Source organism: Penicillium coprophilum (assembly GCF_028826855.1).
Source record: "Penicillium coprophilum strain IBT 35676 chromosome Unknown utg000007l_segment0_segment0, whole genome shotgun sequence".
Classification (NCBI taxonomy): Eukaryota; Fungi; Ascomycota; class Eurotiomycetes; order Eurotiales; family Aspergillaceae; genus Penicillium; species Penicillium coprophilum.
This window is the reverse complement of record NW_026622726.1, coordinates 964,692-981,925: the sequence shown is the minus strand read 5'-3', so window position 1 is coordinate 981,925 and position 17,234 is coordinate 964,692. Positions and strand designations below refer to the sequence as shown.

General features: G+C 47.1%; 8 protein-coding genes across 8 annotated transcripts; 5 read left to right on the top strand and 3 right to left on the bottom strand.

The window, feature by feature from the left end:
• Nucleotides 1-463: 463 nt before the first annotated feature.
• Nucleotides 464-736, top strand: N7500_010975 (uncharacterized protein; the record flags this gene model as incomplete). The annotated part of the gene is made up of 2 exons (XM_056682113.1): nucleotides 464-534; nucleotides 592-736. The coding sequence occupies 2 exons, from the start codon at nucleotides 464-466 to the stop codon at nucleotides 734-736; spliced, it is 216 nt and encodes a 71-aa protein (XP_056527522.1).
• Nucleotides 737-786: 50 nt separating this feature from the next.
• Nucleotides 787-2,262, bottom strand: N7500_010974 (uncharacterized protein; the record flags this gene model as incomplete). Its single annotated transcript, XM_056682112.1, has 1 exon — nucleotides 787-2,262. One exon carries the CDS (start codon nucleotides 2,260-2,262, stop codon nucleotides 787-789), a length of 1,476 nt encoding a protein of 491 aa, XP_056527521.1.
• Nucleotides 2,263-3,361: 1,099 nt separating this feature from the next.
• Nucleotides 3,362-5,319, bottom strand: N7500_010973 (Glucose/ribitol dehydrogenase; the record flags this gene model as incomplete). The annotated part of the gene is made up of 7 exons (XM_056682111.1): nucleotides 3,362-3,698; nucleotides 3,761-3,985; nucleotides 4,038-4,382; nucleotides 4,436-4,698; nucleotides 4,748-4,828; nucleotides 4,880-4,981; nucleotides 5,035-5,319. The coding sequence occupies 7 exons, from the start codon at nucleotides 5,317-5,319 to the stop codon at nucleotides 3,362-3,364; spliced, it is 1,638 nt and encodes a 545-aa protein (XP_056527520.1).
• A 793-nt stretch (nucleotides 5,320-6,112) lies between these two features.
• N7500_010972 (M20 family metallopeptidase) lies at nucleotides 6,113-7,414 on the top strand (the record flags this gene model as incomplete). Its single annotated transcript, XM_056682110.1, has 1 exon — nucleotides 6,113-7,414. One exon carries the CDS (start codon nucleotides 6,113-6,115, stop codon nucleotides 7,412-7,414), a length of 1,302 nt encoding a protein of 433 aa, XP_056527519.1.
• Nucleotides 7,415-8,121: 707 nt separating this feature from the next.
• N7500_010971 (uncharacterized protein) lies at nucleotides 8,122-9,872 on the bottom strand (the record flags this gene model as incomplete). Its single annotated transcript, XM_056682109.1, has 3 exons — nucleotides 8,122-8,806; nucleotides 8,907-9,539; nucleotides 9,610-9,872. The coding sequence occupies 3 exons, from the start codon at nucleotides 9,870-9,872 to the stop codon at nucleotides 8,122-8,124; spliced, it is 1,581 nt and encodes a 526-aa protein (XP_056527518.1).
• A 929-nt stretch (nucleotides 9,873-10,801) lies between these two features.
• On the top strand, nucleotides 10,802-13,346 carry N7500_010970 (5-methyltetrahydropteroyltriglutamate--homocysteine S-methyltransferase; the record flags this gene model as incomplete). The annotated part of the gene is made up of 5 exons (XM_056682108.1): nucleotides 10,802-10,812; nucleotides 10,868-11,189; nucleotides 11,249-13,128; nucleotides 13,195-13,243; nucleotides 13,302-13,346. 5 exons carry the CDS (start codon nucleotides 10,802-10,804, stop codon nucleotides 13,344-13,346), a joined length of 2,307 nt encoding a protein of 768 aa, XP_056527517.1.
• Nucleotides 13,347-14,154: 808 nt separating this feature from the next.
• On the top strand, nucleotides 14,155-14,894 carry N7500_010969 (uncharacterized protein; the record flags this gene model as incomplete). Its single annotated transcript, XM_056682107.1, has 2 exons — nucleotides 14,155-14,190; nucleotides 14,601-14,894. 2 exons carry the CDS (start codon nucleotides 14,155-14,157, stop codon nucleotides 14,892-14,894), a joined length of 330 nt encoding a protein of 109 aa, XP_056527516.1.
• Nucleotides 14,895-16,215: 1,321 nt separating this feature from the next.
• On the top strand, nucleotides 16,216-17,101 carry N7500_010968 (uncharacterized protein; the record flags this gene model as incomplete). Its single annotated transcript, XM_056682106.1, has 3 exons — nucleotides 16,216-16,532; nucleotides 16,636-16,834; nucleotides 16,928-17,101. The coding sequence occupies 3 exons, from the start codon at nucleotides 16,216-16,218 to the stop codon at nucleotides 17,099-17,101; spliced, it is 690 nt and encodes a 229-aa protein (XP_056527515.1).
• Nucleotides 17,102-17,234: the final 133 nt, after the last annotated feature.

The following is a 17,234-nucleotide window of genomic DNA, read 5'->3' as shown; positions in this document are numbered from 1 at the left end:
TTAGTGTTGACTCCGCTTTGAAATCGTAAATCAAACCCACCTGTGACCGAAGGTCAATAATATCCCGAATATGCCCATGATATCATAGCCATATTTGAGATTTGATTGACTGAAAATGATAGCGAATGTTGCCGTTTGATCACCCTATATATTTTTGTTCATTTCGAAGTATAAAGAATAGTTGCGTACCGCAGATTTGAAGTATTAATGAAAGCTGTTCACAATTGACAGTAATCCTACACGCACCAGGCAAAGGCCCATCTTTTTCTTTGCTGGCAGGTGGTTCGTCTAATGTGTAGAATGTTCCTGATTTAGGGTTTGTCTGTGTTTAGTCGGGTCAGCGTGCCCATTCGAATAGTTATTTATATTATCCACTGGCCCGTGATACTCAGCTTCCCATATTTAGCGAAAGTCTACTAATAATTACTTCTAAATCTTCTGTTTCTTTACTCCACTTATCATCATGGATTCTGTCAAGAAGAATATTTATAAGGTGAAGGGCAACGACAAAGATTGCGGAAGACAAAATGCATTGTGAGTGATTTCTAAAGGTATTGTACTGGGCCAAGGCTTTGAAACCAGGCGTTCTAGAATTCTGCCAATGAAAAAGAAACTGGCCAGCGAGTTCGTCCTCAAGGCACGGCCCTTTGTTTCAGAGCAGGTGATCAGTCTCACTCAGCGGCAATACTTGGAAGGAATGCGAAGCATTAGATACAAGATCATCCGCTCTAATTAGGTGTACATGAAAAACCAGTATATTTATTAAAAATCATCCAACAAGAGCGATCAAGCTACCATCCTGGCCATATATTCTAGGGTATACTCATCTGGGTCCCAACACAGGAGCCTTGTCTCATTCTCCTGGAGCTTCAAATCCACATATTTATCCATGATTTCCTTTTCTTCAGGTTCCAATAGATGAAGTCTTTTCTTCCATACATCGCATATATTGTCGTCAGATGTATCGGACCCGAAGAATCGCTGATCGATCTTGTTCCAATAGATGGCGTCGAAGGCAAAATTGTTCCTTGCAGCATACATAATCCAAAAGTCTCCGCTCTCCCAGCTATATCGCATCCGACTAGATAGTCGCTGACTTTCTTCGAGTCGTTCGTTCCGAGTCTGGTACACATCCTCTTCGCAATCCACCATTGCCTGAAGGAAGACCTCAAGCCGGTTCTTATACACTGCGCACCAGTCATCAAGACCTTTGGTCCAATATTCCGGCTTTTCGAGAAGAAGCCACCAGGGTGGAGCATGAGTAAACTCAACTGGGGCGGTATATGTGAACTCCCAATCCACCACCCCAACGACTTTTTCAGCTGTATCAACCATAACATTCTGTGGTCGAAAGTCGTCGCACCAAACTGGAAATGGGCCATGCTCATAAGACACCCATTTGTCCCTAAGCTCCGGATCTCGAACAAGTTTCCGAAATAAAAATCGAGCAACAAACTTACGCCGGCAGTCATCGGCCGAGTCTATAGCATCGTTCCTTTGGTGTTTTAGGTGTGAAATATGTAGCTCTGCTAGGGCTTCAAAGTACAAAGACGCTCTATCGTACACTGCGGTGGGGAGTTTCGATCGAGGTAGCGTCCCTAGACGCACAATTTCATTCATAGAAATGGACAATGGTCGATATGCCACCTCCCACGCTGATTTGCCGGTCTGTTTCAGAGACCCAATCCGGTTTGCAGAGAGTGTAGATAGAGAAAAGACAATATTGGCTAGTTCTCTATATAGAGCCTTTAGCTTTATTGTGCTGATATCCAAATTTAGTTCTGGACGCTGTTTTGGTAGGCGTCCTGGCGTTTCGAGAAGACTAGACATGCTTCTCTCGTGGTCAATATAGCCCATGATTATAAAGGGACCCAAATTTGAGGGGCTCTCATTTCTCTCTCCCCAGCGGGAGACTATAGGAACTGGAATCGGCATTGTTTGTGAAGTTCTTTCCGTGATGAAGCGCATGATAGAGGCCTCATTGCGAACTTTTTCCTCGGGAAACATATGAACGCCAAGTAGTGGCAGTCTTAAAAGAGCGCCGCTAGTATCGGTATCGGTGAATGTCATAAGGAAGCTAGCGTTGAAACCGCCAGATTTGAAAAACTTGAAATCAGCCCATTGGCGAGGGCTATGATATTCAGCGAGAAAAATTCCAATCTCATTGTAGATATCTTCATCGAAGAGAAGATCTAGCCAGGAGTCTTCAATCTGGTCGCTTTTTTCCCAGGCAGCATCATCGAAGGGCATGCGCGGTTTCATCTTACCAAAGCGACAAAACGAAATTTAAATGTCGAAGAAACATGCAGAGTTGTTGGGGTGAATGTCTCGATGAAGTAAGGAAGTTGACTAGGTACCAAGAGAATAGGGGGAACCAGCCGATTAGGTAGCAAAATATGCGATCGGAATAATGTAGACCCGAATGACTTCTTATATATACTCTAAATTATTTTTTTTAACTATGGTGAGAAAATCACTTCTAGGGGGGAGAGTATTTATTATAACTTATGACTGTGGTTAGAAAAGCTCTTCTAGGAGGGTGAATAAAACATTTTTAGGGATCTTCTAGGGGAGTGGGTTATAGTTAGAGCTTATATAGCTAATTATATAATATTACAGCTTATACCTTTTAATCTATCTACTTTACTATAGGACTAAGGTATTTACTATTTATATACCCTTCTCTTATAAGTATATACTCTCTCTATCTCTCCCCCTTACCTCTATAGTATTCCCCTTTTTAGTTACAATATCCTAAAGCTAGTATTCTAACTTTTTACTGTCATGGATAAAGCATTCATGTAATTATGGTTTGATATATATATTGATATATATCTGTGTTTTTTAGGAAAGCACATCCACTCTTTTATAAGCTTCTGTAAATTTAGAAATTTCTGAATCAACTGAATCAACGTGTTTCTTTGTATATTTCCACAGGATATAGAGAGAACCCTAGTTAGTGACTGATATTCAATTATTAAAATCAATAAAGTATTACCCTAGGGATTAGGGTGAGAAATGTACTTATAACAGAGGTAATGTAATTAACCTTAAAAGTGGGTTTCAACTTCTATGATTGCATTGTTTGGGGCCTATGGCCCATTGATAAGCCTGAGGACCGGGCCTAAAACTCAAACCATTTGCGGGTTGGGTAGGGCTGGGCTTTGGCCTTAATGGACCCTGTGGAGGTCTAAGGCCGCATAAGCGGCCGTTTACTCTGGTAAAAATTGCTTTGATGACTACTCAATAGGCAAGTCCTATTACAAGATTACTAGACTAATTCAATTGATCGGATCCTCCATATCAGAGATCAATTGCATCAACATCCCATTTTCCCGGCATCTATTCACTCAAGCCCCATTTACCTGTCCTTTTTCTCTCCTGCATGAATATCAACATCATCCAACACAGCCTGATTCTCCTTTGCTGCCGCAACCCGAATTCTCTTGAGCTTTCTTGTATCAACATCAACACGCCAAGTAAAAGCCCAAGTAATGAGGTTCATAATGATAGCCATACCAACAAATCCCATCGCAATTCCAAAGGAGGTTGTATATCTTGGGGCAAACCTAGAATTGAATAATTGAGATCCTACGGCCCCTCCAATCTGGCCGTAACTATTCGCAAATGCGATTGCAAAAGCAGATCCCGTTGCTCCCTCAGTGGTCTGGACTCGCCACGGCCACATCATTGTATACCTGGTTTGTCTTAGCATGATGTATTGAAGCAATATAGGATACCTTGGCAAGAGTGTACTCACCATGCAGTCGAGAAACCTCCTGCTACAATCGTCGCAGCGTATACACCACCGTTGTTTGGGAAGGCATACAGCACGCCATAGCACGCTAGAATAACAACCATGAATCCAAGTGGGATGGCCGGTTGGGGAATACGTCCGGTATCTGCGAAGATACCGAATGCCACAGTCAATATTACCGCAAAGACCGCAGACGGAATATTTAGTAGCTGGGCTTCACCCATAGATCTTTGAGACTTGTCAGCAACTGCACTCTACCCTTCAAGTGGGTGTCACTCACGTAAATCCAAGATTAGAAATGACAGTTGGTTGGTAGAACGAAAGTCCCGTCGTACCAATAGTAAAGAATGCCCAACAGAAGAGGAAAAGCCAGATTCGCTTGTTCTTCAATGTTGTGATAAGTTCGCGCAAATTGAAGTTAGCCTCCGCCGCTCGAGGCGAGTTACTAGGTAGGCGAGCTTGGGTGAAGGCTTTCTCCTTTTCAGATAACCAGGATGCAGTTGAAGGGACTGCGGAATAATCAGTTATGCCTGGCATTTGAAAGCAGGTTGACCTACAATCAGGTAAGAAGAAATATGTAAAGATTCCCAGTAAGACCGTGAAGATTCCTTCCGTCAAAATAAGCCTAAGAGGCAACATTAGCGTATGCTTCATTTTTTTGGGATCAAATCGAAATACCATTTCCATCCAGATAGACCACCAGCAATGACACCATTGAACGCAAATGCAAGGACACCACTGATCACAGTACTAAAGTTCCCTAGTATAGTCACAAGAACTATCCTTGGAGCAACTTCGTCTGGTCTATACCAATAGCATAGCTGTAAGAGCATTCCTGGCCACAGGCCGGCCTCAAATAGTCCGAGGAAGAATCGAACGACATATAGACCCTGTCTGTTTGTCACGGCTGCATGACAACAGAGAACAACACCCCAAGATACCTATCATTGTCAGTGCCAACGCAGTCAGAGGTAGAATAGCTTCATCTACCATAATCCGAGCTTGCCAAATTGAGGGTCGTACACCCTTCAACAAAAGGTTGGATGGGGCTTCTGCAATAATGTAAGGGACCTGCAGGGAATGAGTCAGTACAAGTAACCCTTTTGGCTCGACTCATCTCACATAATACATAGTCGTAACCAGATTATACTGGTCGGAAGTCATTTTCAATTCGGTCATGATGTTCTGGGGTGTGCCTTTGTCCATAATGCGGGCATAGGAGACCTAAAATATTGCGATCAGTAATCTTCCACCAGCACGCTCCAGGAGAATCTTACATTGCTGAAATCCACGCTTTTCAACATGTACATGACCGCCAATAGTGGAATTAGATGCCAATCAATGCGTCGCAAAAGCTTCTTTTCCTCTGCGCTACTGAGCGTCGCACGTGCTCGCATCAGGGTAGCATCATAACCGGGGATGAGATCTTCTTCAAAAGACTGCGGAGTATCGTCACCATTGCGGTTGACATAGTGTACAGTTTCTTTCGCCGGTATTGGTGTTCGGACGGGAGAGATATCAATAGTCCCAACTTGGCCCTTTTCTGCTATCTCCGAAGACATAGTGGTTACCGATCAGTGTCCTTTGTACCCGGCGCAGGCAAGAAAGGTACTTCTCTAACAATTGAGATGACCTAAAAGGGATAATCAGTCCATTATATGGACTTCCAACATTTCTTGCACCTCGCGTTCTCAAAAGCACCAGCAGTTATCTCCTGTATGAATCACGCAAGATGAGCAAGGAACACTTGCCATGGCGTGCCTGCAAGGGTTTACCTAGCGTATCATACTGAGTTGTTGGATGCATTTGCCAATCTGAATTGGGATGAAAGCCTCACCTGACGTGAGCTGAAGATACACCTCGATTTACAAAGGAGGATTTGGCCTGCAGTCCATCATATAATCCAAAAACTTGGGCAATCTGTGAACAATCTCCCATGAGGAAACGTCCAGATGAGTTCCCTAGCATCTGATAATAGACTATCAGCAATGGATAGTGACGTTTGTCATTTGACAATATCAATTACATCCGTCTGCTTCTACACAGCACACACTCAAATTCGGATAACGCTTCAAGGTCGACAGAGCACGCGATAATTACGCCATGCTCGGCAAATTCATGGCTGGGAAGCAAACTTTACAAAATGAATTTGCCGATCAAAGATGCTGCATCTTGCCAATTCATTAAACAAAGGTAGTTGAAAAGAATCGAGTGCCATATAGTCCAGAGAGCTACGAGTATACGCCATTGCGGGGAGATAATCCCTCATCGGCCCCCATTTCACTTCATCTCTTCCCAGGAGTCAACAAAATACCTCCCCAGTCCCCTTTGTCGCCCTTTGATAATCCAAGGAAGATGAGGGCAAATTACTTTTCCGCTGTCGCATTTCTGGCGAGAGTGACGCTGGCGTCAGAAAGCCAACAACTCCTAGGTGGAAAGGTGGTCCACGAGAACGTGAAATCCCCAAGCGAGGAATTGAGCAAGATTATCGATGAATCTCCTTTCTTGTCATTCCACAGAGATATCGTGCAAATTCCATCAATTAGTGAACATGAGCGAAGCGTGGGAAACTTTCTCTTGGACTTCATTCGTTCACATAACCTAACGGTCGAGAAACAAATAATCACCCCGGAGAGTGACACTGAACAAGAAAGATTCAACATCTATGCCTACACTGGGGAAAATAGATTTCCCTCGGTTCTTCTAACCAGTCACATCGATACTGTCCCGCCATTCATTCCTTACTCGCTTCATCCACCAGCCTTGAATAACACGGAGAATTGGACATTCAATCGGTCAGACCTCGTTATCGCTGGCCGCGGAACTGTGGATGCAAAAGCCAGTGTCGCAGCCATTCTATTTGCTGCACTGGAAACACTGGAAGGCAACCCTGACGCCTCGATCGGGCTGTTGTTTGATGTTGGCGAGGAGAAAAGTGGCGTTGGAATGAAACATTTCTCAAACTCCGATCTCAACCCAGTACCACCTACCTTCCACACAGTCATATTCGGGGAGCCAACAGAGCTTAAGCTTGTCGCCGGGCATAAAGGTACTCTTGGGTTCAAGATTGTCGCGAATGGAAAGCCCGCGCATTCGGGATACCCATGGCTCGGGAAAAGCGCGATCTCTTCGCTTCTTCCTGTTTTGTCCTACCTTGATTCCCTGCAAGACATCCCGCCAGAGAAAGGTGGACTTCTCCGTAGTGAGAAGTTTGGTCAATCGACTTTGAATATTGGGGTTGTGCGCGCTGGCTTAGCTGCCAATGTCATTCCTGCATATGCCGAGGCGACAGTTTCCGTTCGTCTGGCGGCTGGGAGTCCAGATGAAACGAGGGAAATTGTGAGGAAGGCGGTTGAAGAGGTGAAAGGTGGTGATGGAAGCGTCTATCTTGACTTCGGGAATACTGAGAACGGCGCTCCACCGCAACATCTTGATGTTGACGTCGACGGGTTTGACGTAACTACTGTCAACTACGGGACTGACATTCCTTCATTAAAGATCAATACTCAAGGAGGTCCAAAAGTGAAGCGGTATCTTTACGGCCCAGGGAGTATCCATGTGGCCCATGGCGATGACGAGGCGATCACCGTGGGAGAGCTTGAAGAGGCGGTGCGAGGATACAAAAGGCTGATCTCGGCCGCCCTGGATACCCACTAGACGTAGGCCTTCTTTTGGCTTGAGAATATACCAATGCTACATCAAAAATACGCTACGTTCCTGATCAATCTACTAGCCTACAAGCGGTTTGCTGACCAGGCCCACAAGACCCCAGACCACATCTGATCATCAATCGAGGAAGTCCTGGACACAGTAAGATGCCCATGAGCTGGACTCAAACACCCAGACCCCTTGCGACTGAGGCTTATGTGGTGAAGTTCAATCTCTGCTCGTGCTTCGGAGAGAGATATAAGTGAGCGATGAGATGAACGGTCCATCACAAACATCACTGCACGTATGCCTAGCGAGCCGCAGGACCTCAGCCCGGCTCAACATAGGAATGGTCTGGGAGCAAGCCTGTCAATAGCAAACCGCGGATCTATACCCCAGAGAGGCAGTTAGCAGCATCTGCCTTGAGATCAGATCTTCAAGGCACGACACCAAGCAGGGAGAGAAGAGGATGAAGCATGCATGTCCTTTCGCTGGTATTGTCCAGATCAAGTTCTAACGGTAATTTCTCAGAACAAGACTCGCGCTTTTGGAAGACCAAAAGCGCAAGACCTCGAACACCCGTCATGCGTGCTGCAGAAAACACACTTACCAAAACCATCCCTACATAGATCCGAGATTTCCGCCTTTACCGGTCCTCTTCTTGTAGTCCCAAGGACCCCCAAAAAGAGAGACGCGGCCGCATAATCTTCACTCTTTCAAAGAGTAGTCGTATCCACCGAAGCATTCTTTCTCTCCTCAGATCCAATAGAGTACTTTATCTCGGTCTCCGAGTCAACGATTTTAAGATGCCCAAACCAATCGCCATTGGACTTGCGCCACCACTCGACAATCGCGATGATAGTCACACCGCCCATGATCACAATCGCGTAGTTGAACAAAGTTGAATCCTCGTCAATTGCGCTGTCCGAGTAGGCCGGGGCGCACAGAACAGCAAAAGCAAACCCGTTCCACAAGAATGTAACAACGGCGGCGACTATGCCAAACCGGCCCAAATCCCAAAAGCCTGGACGGAACGACTTACGTGTAATGAACGAGCGGCCGATTCCAACCAATCCATATGCTGCGAGGGAACCTGCAGCCGAGGTAGAGATTAAGCTGGAGAAGGCCACTTGCGACGGGAGCTGAGTGCAGAGGAGAAGTGCAGCAATACCGGAGATGAGGATGACAGCGTTGTGGGGCTGCTTCGACTTCGACACACGCGACAGCACATCGCTGAACGGAAACACACCGTCGCGTGCCACGGCGAACACAAGTCGTGATACAGCAACCAATGAAATCGAAGTGTTGAGAATTGCTCCGACCATCGCGACAATGGTCATCACAACGTGCGCATGAGGACCGAGGGCCATCGCGTACATGTTGATGAACGGCTGGGGTACGCTAGTGTCGTAGAATGTCTCAATTGGAGGCATACAGAAAAGAAATAAGATGATGATCGGGAATCCACACAACGCAGACGCAACGGTTGCCCAGAATATACCCTTCGCGGCGGCCTTTTTTGGCCGAAACCGTCTCTTCGGCGACATGGCCCGAAGCATCCTGACCCACGAGACAACTACCGACCAGATACCAGGATAAAACCCAGTTCAGTCCGGGACTGGTGTCCCCACCATTGTATGTAGACGTAAACACATATTCGGCGGACTGAAAGCCGTACGTGTTAGACACGCCGATGGGCAGCCAGATGAAGTTGAGTAGCATATCGATGATGATGACTGTCACACCCGCTCTGAATACCCAGGAGTACATTCGCGGAGGTAGGAAATTAAGTGTGGTAGCAATGGCCAGGAAAAGAAGCGAGATGGCCCATGCCACGGCACGCGCTCGGACGTCAGCCGTTTCATATGGAAAGCTTGTCTTTGGGTCAAACACGACGATCTCCGAAATCAGGTAGTTGGCAACACCGAACGAATCACTCGCGAGGAAGGCGGTCCAGGCCACCAATGTCCATGCGGCAACTAGGAAGGAGATGAAGCGGCCCAGTTTACCACCGCCCCAAGATCGGAATGCCCAGTAGTAAATCGACCCCGCGGCGGGGTAGCTTGAACAAGCTTCAGCGAGACAGGCGGCTGTGATGACGGACAGTATGCTACCGGAGACCCAGGAGCTCCAGCTGAGGGAGTTATTAGTAAAGTGATCAATGCAAACATGTGGGAAGTGCAGGCGGGAAATGTAGAACATACATGGCAGCCGGTCCGCCTCCACTGAGGGCGATATAGAAAAGCACACGGATTCCCCCAACACAGTTCAAAGCTGAGAAAGAGCAGGCGAAATTGTCGAAGGAGCCCCAGCCTCTGGCCAGGATAGACCGGTAGCCAAGCTTTAAGAGGTCGCGATCATCTTCATTAGTCACAGAAATCTCGTCGGAGTTCTGATGATGTTGGCTGTTTCGGAAGTCTTCCGTGGAGTTCTCTATATCGAGGGCAATAGCGTCAGAGCAGGTCATGGCTGTTTTTTTTTCTACCTGAAAGACTTGCCACTTGACAACAATGGCTTTTTTTCTTTCTCGGAAATCAAAATATTCGATTAACTTTTCTTTTTTTCCCATCACGACATGATGTCACGTGGGGCGGTCAATTGCTTGAATGGATCCCGACACCGGGATTACTTGGGATCTTCTGAGTCATTCTTATTTTCAGTATTGAAAGAATCATGAAGAATTGAGCAGAAAATGGTGAAGCTATCGATTCTGTAAGTGGGGAATAGTTTGAGCTCTGAAGATGTACGGAGTACTTCATACTCCGTTTATAAATATGTATTAATATATGAGCTTTCGTTTTATGCGGGGGGAGTCAATTGCCAACGTGTCATAAAGCCATGCATTTTTTTTATACCTCTACTGTTAGCTGTAGGCTTGACCGCTCATCAAGTAATTTATATTTCCTCCGTACAGCATACATGACCCTTACTGAAAACCAAAAAAGAAGCCAATAGTCAACAATTTGACATTTACAGCGAGACCTTATCGGTGTCTCAATGGCGTGATCATCCACAGGACCGATCACGGAGATCATGGGATATTGGTATTGGATGAAACCTGACAGTAACAGTAAATGACACAAACTACCAAATCCGCCCGAAACACCTAGATCCTATGCATCCTATGCACACAGGGTTACGCAAAGGTCCCACAGCAGAGTAATATATCCTGTATCATACGGTAATACTACCCCTCCAACTTGCATGGAGATCTAATCCCCATTGGGACGAAATCCCCTTTCGGATTAGCGGATGTTTCCTCCCCCTCCTTATTTCTTTCAGCGTTTCCCGGACCTTTTCCCCTTCTCTTCTCTCACTTTCTCAAAGGCATCGGATTTGTGAAAATTCTATCCTTGAGACTTCTTCTTTCTTTTTCCCTTTTCACATACCGTCAGAATGGTTCAATCGTACGTGGGCTCGACTATCAATGATTACTGAACTAGTTGCTGATTATTTGGACAGATCTATTCTGGGTTTCCCCCGCATGGGAAGACTCCGTGACCTCAAGAAGGCCACCGAGGCTTACTGGGCTGACAAGATCTCCCGCGATGACCTTCTCGCTGAGGGCAAGCGTCTTCGTCTGGAGCACTGGAAGATCCAGAAGGATGCCGGTGTCGATGTCATTCCCAGCAACGACTTCGCCTTCTACGATCAGGTCCTCGATCACCACCAGCTCTTCGGAACCATCCCCGAGCGTTACTCTAAGTACAACCTCCACGCTCTCGATGAGTACTTCGCTATGGGCCGTGGTCTGCAGAAGGAGGGCATTGATGTCCCCAGTTTGGTATGTGCAGATCATTACAATCCACCTATCCCACTTCAGTATGCTGACTCGATCAACAGGAAATGGTCAAGTGGTTCGACTCTAACTACCACTACGTGAAGCCTACTCTCCAGGACAACCAGCAGTTCAAGCTCGCTGCTGAGCCCAAGCCCGTCGCCGAGTTCCTCGAGGCCAAGGCCGCTGGCATCATCACCCGCCCCGTCATTCTTGGCCCCGTCTCCTTCTTGACCCTCGCCAAGGCCGACCGTGACCAGACCGTGGATCCCATCACTTTGCTTGAGAAGCTCCTTCCTCTTTACGTTGAGCTTCTGTCCAAGCTCAAGGCCGCCGGTGCCGAGGACGTCCAGATTGACGAGCCCGTCCTTGTCTTCGATCTTGCCGAGAAGTCCAAGGCTGCCTTCAAGCCCGCTTACGAGAAGCTTGGTGCCCTTGGTGCCGAGGGTCCCCGCATCACTCTGGCCACCTACTTCGGTGACGTCGTCCACAACATCGGTGTCCTTGCCGACCTCCAGAACCTCCACTCCATTCACATCGACCTGGTCCGCAACCCAGAGCAGCTTGACACCGTCGTCGCTGCTCTTGGCCCCAAGCAGGTCCTCTCCGCCGGTGTTGTCGATGGCCGTAACATCTGGAAGACCAACTTCAAGGCCGCCATCGAGAAGGTCGAGAACGCCATCCAGAAGCTCGGCAAGGACCGTGTCATTGTTGCCACATCCAGCTCCCTCCTCCATGTTCCCCACACTCTCGCCAGCGAGAAGACCCTTGATCCTGAGGTTCAGGACTGGTTCTCCTTCGCTGTTGAGAAGGCCGCTGAGGTTGTCGTGATCGCCAAGGCTGTCACCGAGGGCCCCGCCGCTGTCCGTGAGCAGCTCGAGGCAAACGCCAAGTCTGTTCAGGCCCGTGCCTCCTCTGCCCGCACCAACGACCCCGCCGTCAAGGCCCGCCAGGCCGCTGTCACCCCTGAGATGCACAACCGCAAGTCTGCCTTCCCCGAGCGTTACGCCGAGCAGACCAAGACTCTCAAGCTCCCTCTCTTCCCCACCACCACCATTGGTTCCTTCCCCCAGACCAAGGAGATCCGCATCCAGCGTAACAAGTTCACCAAGGGCGAGATTACTCCTCAGGAGTACGAGAAGTTCATTGAGAAGGAGATCCAAGAGGTCGTCAAGATCCAGGAGGAGCTCGACCTCGATGTCTTCGTCCACGGTGAGCCCGAGCGTAACGACATGGTGCAGTACTTCGGTGAGCGCCTCACTGGTTACGTCTTCACCACCCACGCCTGGGTTCAGTCTTACGGCTCCCGCTGTGTGCGCCCTCCCATCATTGTCGGTGATATCTCTCGTCCCGCTCCCATGACCGTCAAGGAGTCCAAGTACGCTGCCTCCATCTCCCCCAAGCCCATGAAGGGCATGCTCACTGGTCCCATCACTTGTCTCCGGTGGTCTTTCCCCCGTGACGATGTTCACCAGTCCGTCCAGGCTCAGCAGCTTGCTCTTGCTCTCCGCGACGAAGTTGTTGATCTCGAGGCCGCTGGCATTGCCGTGATCCAGGTCGACGAGCCTGCTCTCCGTGAGGGTCTTCCCCTCCGCACTGGTGAGGCTCGTGATGCCTACCTCAAGTGGGCTGTTGACTCCTTCAAGCTGTCCACCGCTGGTGTCACCGATGGCACTCAAATCCACTCCCACTTCTGTTACTCTGAGTTCCAGGACTTCTTCCATGCCATCGCCGCTCTTGATGCCGATGTTCTGTCCATTGAGAACAGCAAGTCCGATGCTAAGCTCCTCAAGGTCTTCATCGACGAGGCTTACCCCCGCCACATTGGCCCCGGTGTTTACGACATCCACTCCCCTCGTGTCCCCACTGAGCAGGAGATCAAGGATCGCATCGAAGAGATGCTGGCATACCTGACTCCCGAACAGTTGTGGTGCAACCCCGATTGGTTTGTGCCCTGCCACGAAATCTATTATTCTTTTGCAATTGGTGCTAACATGCTTCTTTTTTACAGTGGACTCAAGACTCGTGGCTGGCCCGAGACCAAGGCTGCTCTGACTGCGGTAAGAAGTGGCAATTTCCTTGAAAATGACGTTCAAAATGCTGATGAAACACGAATAGATGGTCAACGCTGCCAAGTACTTCCGCCAGAAGTACACTAAGTAAATTATTTAATTTACCATTAATTTAATGAGGAGGTGGCAATCAACCTGTCACCTCGGGACTGGGGAGTTTTCTTTTCTGATGAGTTACGACGATGATACCAAAAGTTCAACATATGGGTTTCAACGGGTTTTCTAGAGGATACCAAAAGCGGGCCTGGAGTTTCAACATGACTGACGATTTTAAGCTGGTGCTGGCCGATATCATGACCTACTTTCGTTGTGATATCCGGTTGATGCTAGTTTTACCATTTCAACATTGTGTGGTTTTTTCCACATACAGCAAGCTCTACAACCTTGCTTGATCAGATTCGCATTGTCGAATTTGATCTACTGTTTCTATTATCATGTAGAATCAGTTGTCAATATTATAACTTAAAAAATAATCCTGCTTCTTGTAAAAGCTCATGAATTAGTACTTCCGTCAAATATAGTAAACAAGATAGTTCAAGGCGATGAACCTATCTATTACTGTATATTAGGGGAGGGAACCGCCTGGATGGTCTCTGCTATGTTATCGTAGCCTACAACATTCCTCGCACCTAGAGATAGGAAATAAGTTGTTGTATGGCGGACGGACTGCGGTAAAAAAGAGCTCAGCATACTCATCACTCATCACAGACCTCAAAACACTTTCTCCCGGGTTCCGGGTTCCTCGAAGCACATTAGTATGGCCATGTCTCTGGAACCAATTCGATCGACGGCAGCAGCGTACTTGCAAATGTGACCAGCATCATGAGTCCAGAACAATCGCGAATCTGGCAAGCCTTCTGCATATCCCGAGTTGTCTACGGTGCTCAGACAATGTCACAATGGCCTATCTCCTGAACCTCTTCATAGTCAATATAGTATGAAATACAAACGGTTCAATAATAATAGCAATGTTACCGGATATGTATCTTAGTAGTTAGACTGGAGTTACCTAGGTAAGTTAGTGAGATTACTAGAAGTGCGCAAGTTGCTGACGAGCGTAAGTATGTACGAGAGAGAAAAGGGGAAATGGTCAATGGTACAGTTTCGATAATTAAAAAACTGCATATCGTGAAGCCATCTAGACAGCTAAAAAACAAGTACCTTGAATGTCACAAAGATAGAGAAAGGTCTTTGAACCACTGGAGCAACCTCCGCTCAGTGGGAGAGTTGAGTTAACGTCTAGCTACAAAGATGTAGGCCAGGTACAAGTTTTCTCTTGCTCCGATGACAAGTAACTAACACATGATGGTCCAGGATAAAGACAAGCTGGACCTGTTGTCGTCAGAAACCTCCGCCTGGTTGGTATCAGCTTCTTCGGGGATGGTCTGAGATCTTTGGCATGGTTCTTCCCGCCCAGGGACCAGGGACATCCACCGTCGGTGTCTTCTGGCGCCCATTGGCGATCCAATCCGTAACAGTTTTTCTTCCTCATGATCCGGCATTGCTTAATCGATATTTGGTAGTCGAACCTGGCAATTTCTGTTTCCCAGAATATGAGGATCCGCATTTTGTTTTGCCTGTGGGATCTCGCCTGGTCGGCAAGGACCAGCTCGCTTGGTGGCCATGGTTGCCTGCGTAGTGTGCCATAGTCCGTCAGATGACCGCCGTCTTTACCCTATTTTGCAGTGTACTTACATTTGGCTCGCTCCTATGCAAATTCCAGGTTACTACTTGAATTACACAATCTACTTCTATGAACTAAACCTTAGCTTGTTTCTCTTCTGCTGGGATATTCTAGTAGAAACCCGGCTACATGGCAATGGTACTATGAATCCAAGGCAGTGACGCATCGCTAGGTAGACATGTATGCACAGATGCAAGCACAACATATCAGATGAATAGGGACAATACATTTAGTATAGATAGTCCCATCGATCTAGCTCTACTGCTTTGTTATCAGCATCAGCTTTTCAGCTGGTTGCCAAAAGAATCGACCCTAGCCCACGGACGTTTATAAGCCAGCTCTTGGTCCATCAATATTTGAAAAATGATACTCTTCTTGAAATCCTTCGGGATCAAGGAGCGAACTCGGACAAGCGTCCCTATAATAACCATATATATATAAACTCCCTCCGAGGAACCCTTCTTATATCCTTATATAGGGCTATACCACATAGTTATATAAGGATAAAAGCGCCCCCGCCATTTATACCCTATCAAAAAGGCCATAAGTAGAGATCATTCCTAGCCTAAGGATCACTTAAACAGTTAGATTACCACCGTAGGTGACCTACGCGTTAAGTGAACCACCTAACTTAGGTTTTATAGTATATATCTAGCTATAGAAACCAAAATGAAAGCCTTCTCCGTGTTCCGCGGAGTGGTTAAACGGTTAAGCTCCCTATTAGGCCTCAACGGGAAAGACCCTATTTATTCCGTATATAAAGAGTAACCTCCGTTAGGGGTTTATATTACACGACCTATATTTGATACTAGAAGCCCTTACTAGTGTAGTACCTAGGTGTTGGAGTCCAAAGGGCACTATACACTATTAGCGGTAGCGAGATGGATAACCAAAGTTAGTAGCTCTTAGGGTATATCAAAGTGAGGCTGTATCAAATCCCGAGGGAGTTGCAGCTGGTGTTTATGTTATATGTATAGTTCATCAAAAGCAACGCGAACAGGCCAACATTACAGAGAGGGATCTCCAGAATTAGGGCTTATTAGGGTTATTTAGATGCTTAGAATAATGATAGCCGCCACTGACGTTCTTGGCGTGTCGCCAGGCAACAGTTTCTTCCATATATATTAGGTTATATATGGTTACTTGGTGCGAACACCATTAGAGAAAATAGAAGACACTTACGGTACTCTACTTAAATATATCAACTCCTTCTAACTTCTTTCCATCCATACTATCCTTCGCCTTATCCAAGTGTCACAAACATCAAACACACAGCATGCCTACTGAATCAGCTAAACCATGCGAACATTACAAGGATCGCAAGTTCTTATTAGAGCTGGAGCTTGTTGTTGATGAGTCCGAAGAGCACAAGATACACGAATTTGACCTGGCTAAACTCAAGGGATTTGGTATTGATCACCAGCGCATGATCCTTAACAGAGAAGATTCAACCCAGCCTTCTTTCTTCGCGCCATATCCTAGCATTTTGGGACCCAGTGATAGCACTGTTGATGGTGTCGGCTTACTTTCAAAATTCGAGGACACCTGTTTTACAGACCCTGTCGATAGGGCACGTCAAGTTGCAGGTCCCTAGTCGTCCTATGTTCCCTACAGGATACATGCTCCATGGACCCCGAAAGAGTGAGAATCCCACTACCAGTCTCGGTAGACTTTGATGGCTAATATTGTGGGATAGCAATGACGATTACACTCCCAAAGATTTGTTTCAGGATGACGAGCCAGAATTTGGGCCTTTTGGAATGACGGATATTCGAGGAAAAGCTTTCCCGCGCACCAAGGCATTTATGTACAACAATCCAGATGCTACGGACGATACAACCCTTCGTGGGGAGCTCTTGACTATTCTCCGCCTGATGCTGGGTCAGTTGAGGAAGGTACGCTTCCTGAAGCATAGGAAAGCGCCGGTAATTCTCTCTTCGACAACATTTGTTCGTATTTCTCATAGTTGCTTACCAAGTACTCTGTAGGTCTTTCTGGTCTCATTTATGGGCAAGCGTGCCCGCGCTTTTGAGTCATATTTCAACGGCCGAGCCCTCGCCCTGCGTACTACTCAACTCTACAAATTTCCCGAGGAAACCTCTCTTGGGTTCAAGCATCTTGCAGAGTTGTATCTTAGCTCGCCGACCGGGGATACATTCTAGGTTGGGATTTAACTGTTTGTTTGTTGTTTTCGGTCAGCGAGGGCGTTGAATTGTTTGCAGGGGATACCATATTGAACTTCAGTCTTTTTTCCAGTCCTTTTTTCCATTCCTTTCATTCGCCTCGAACTGCGCT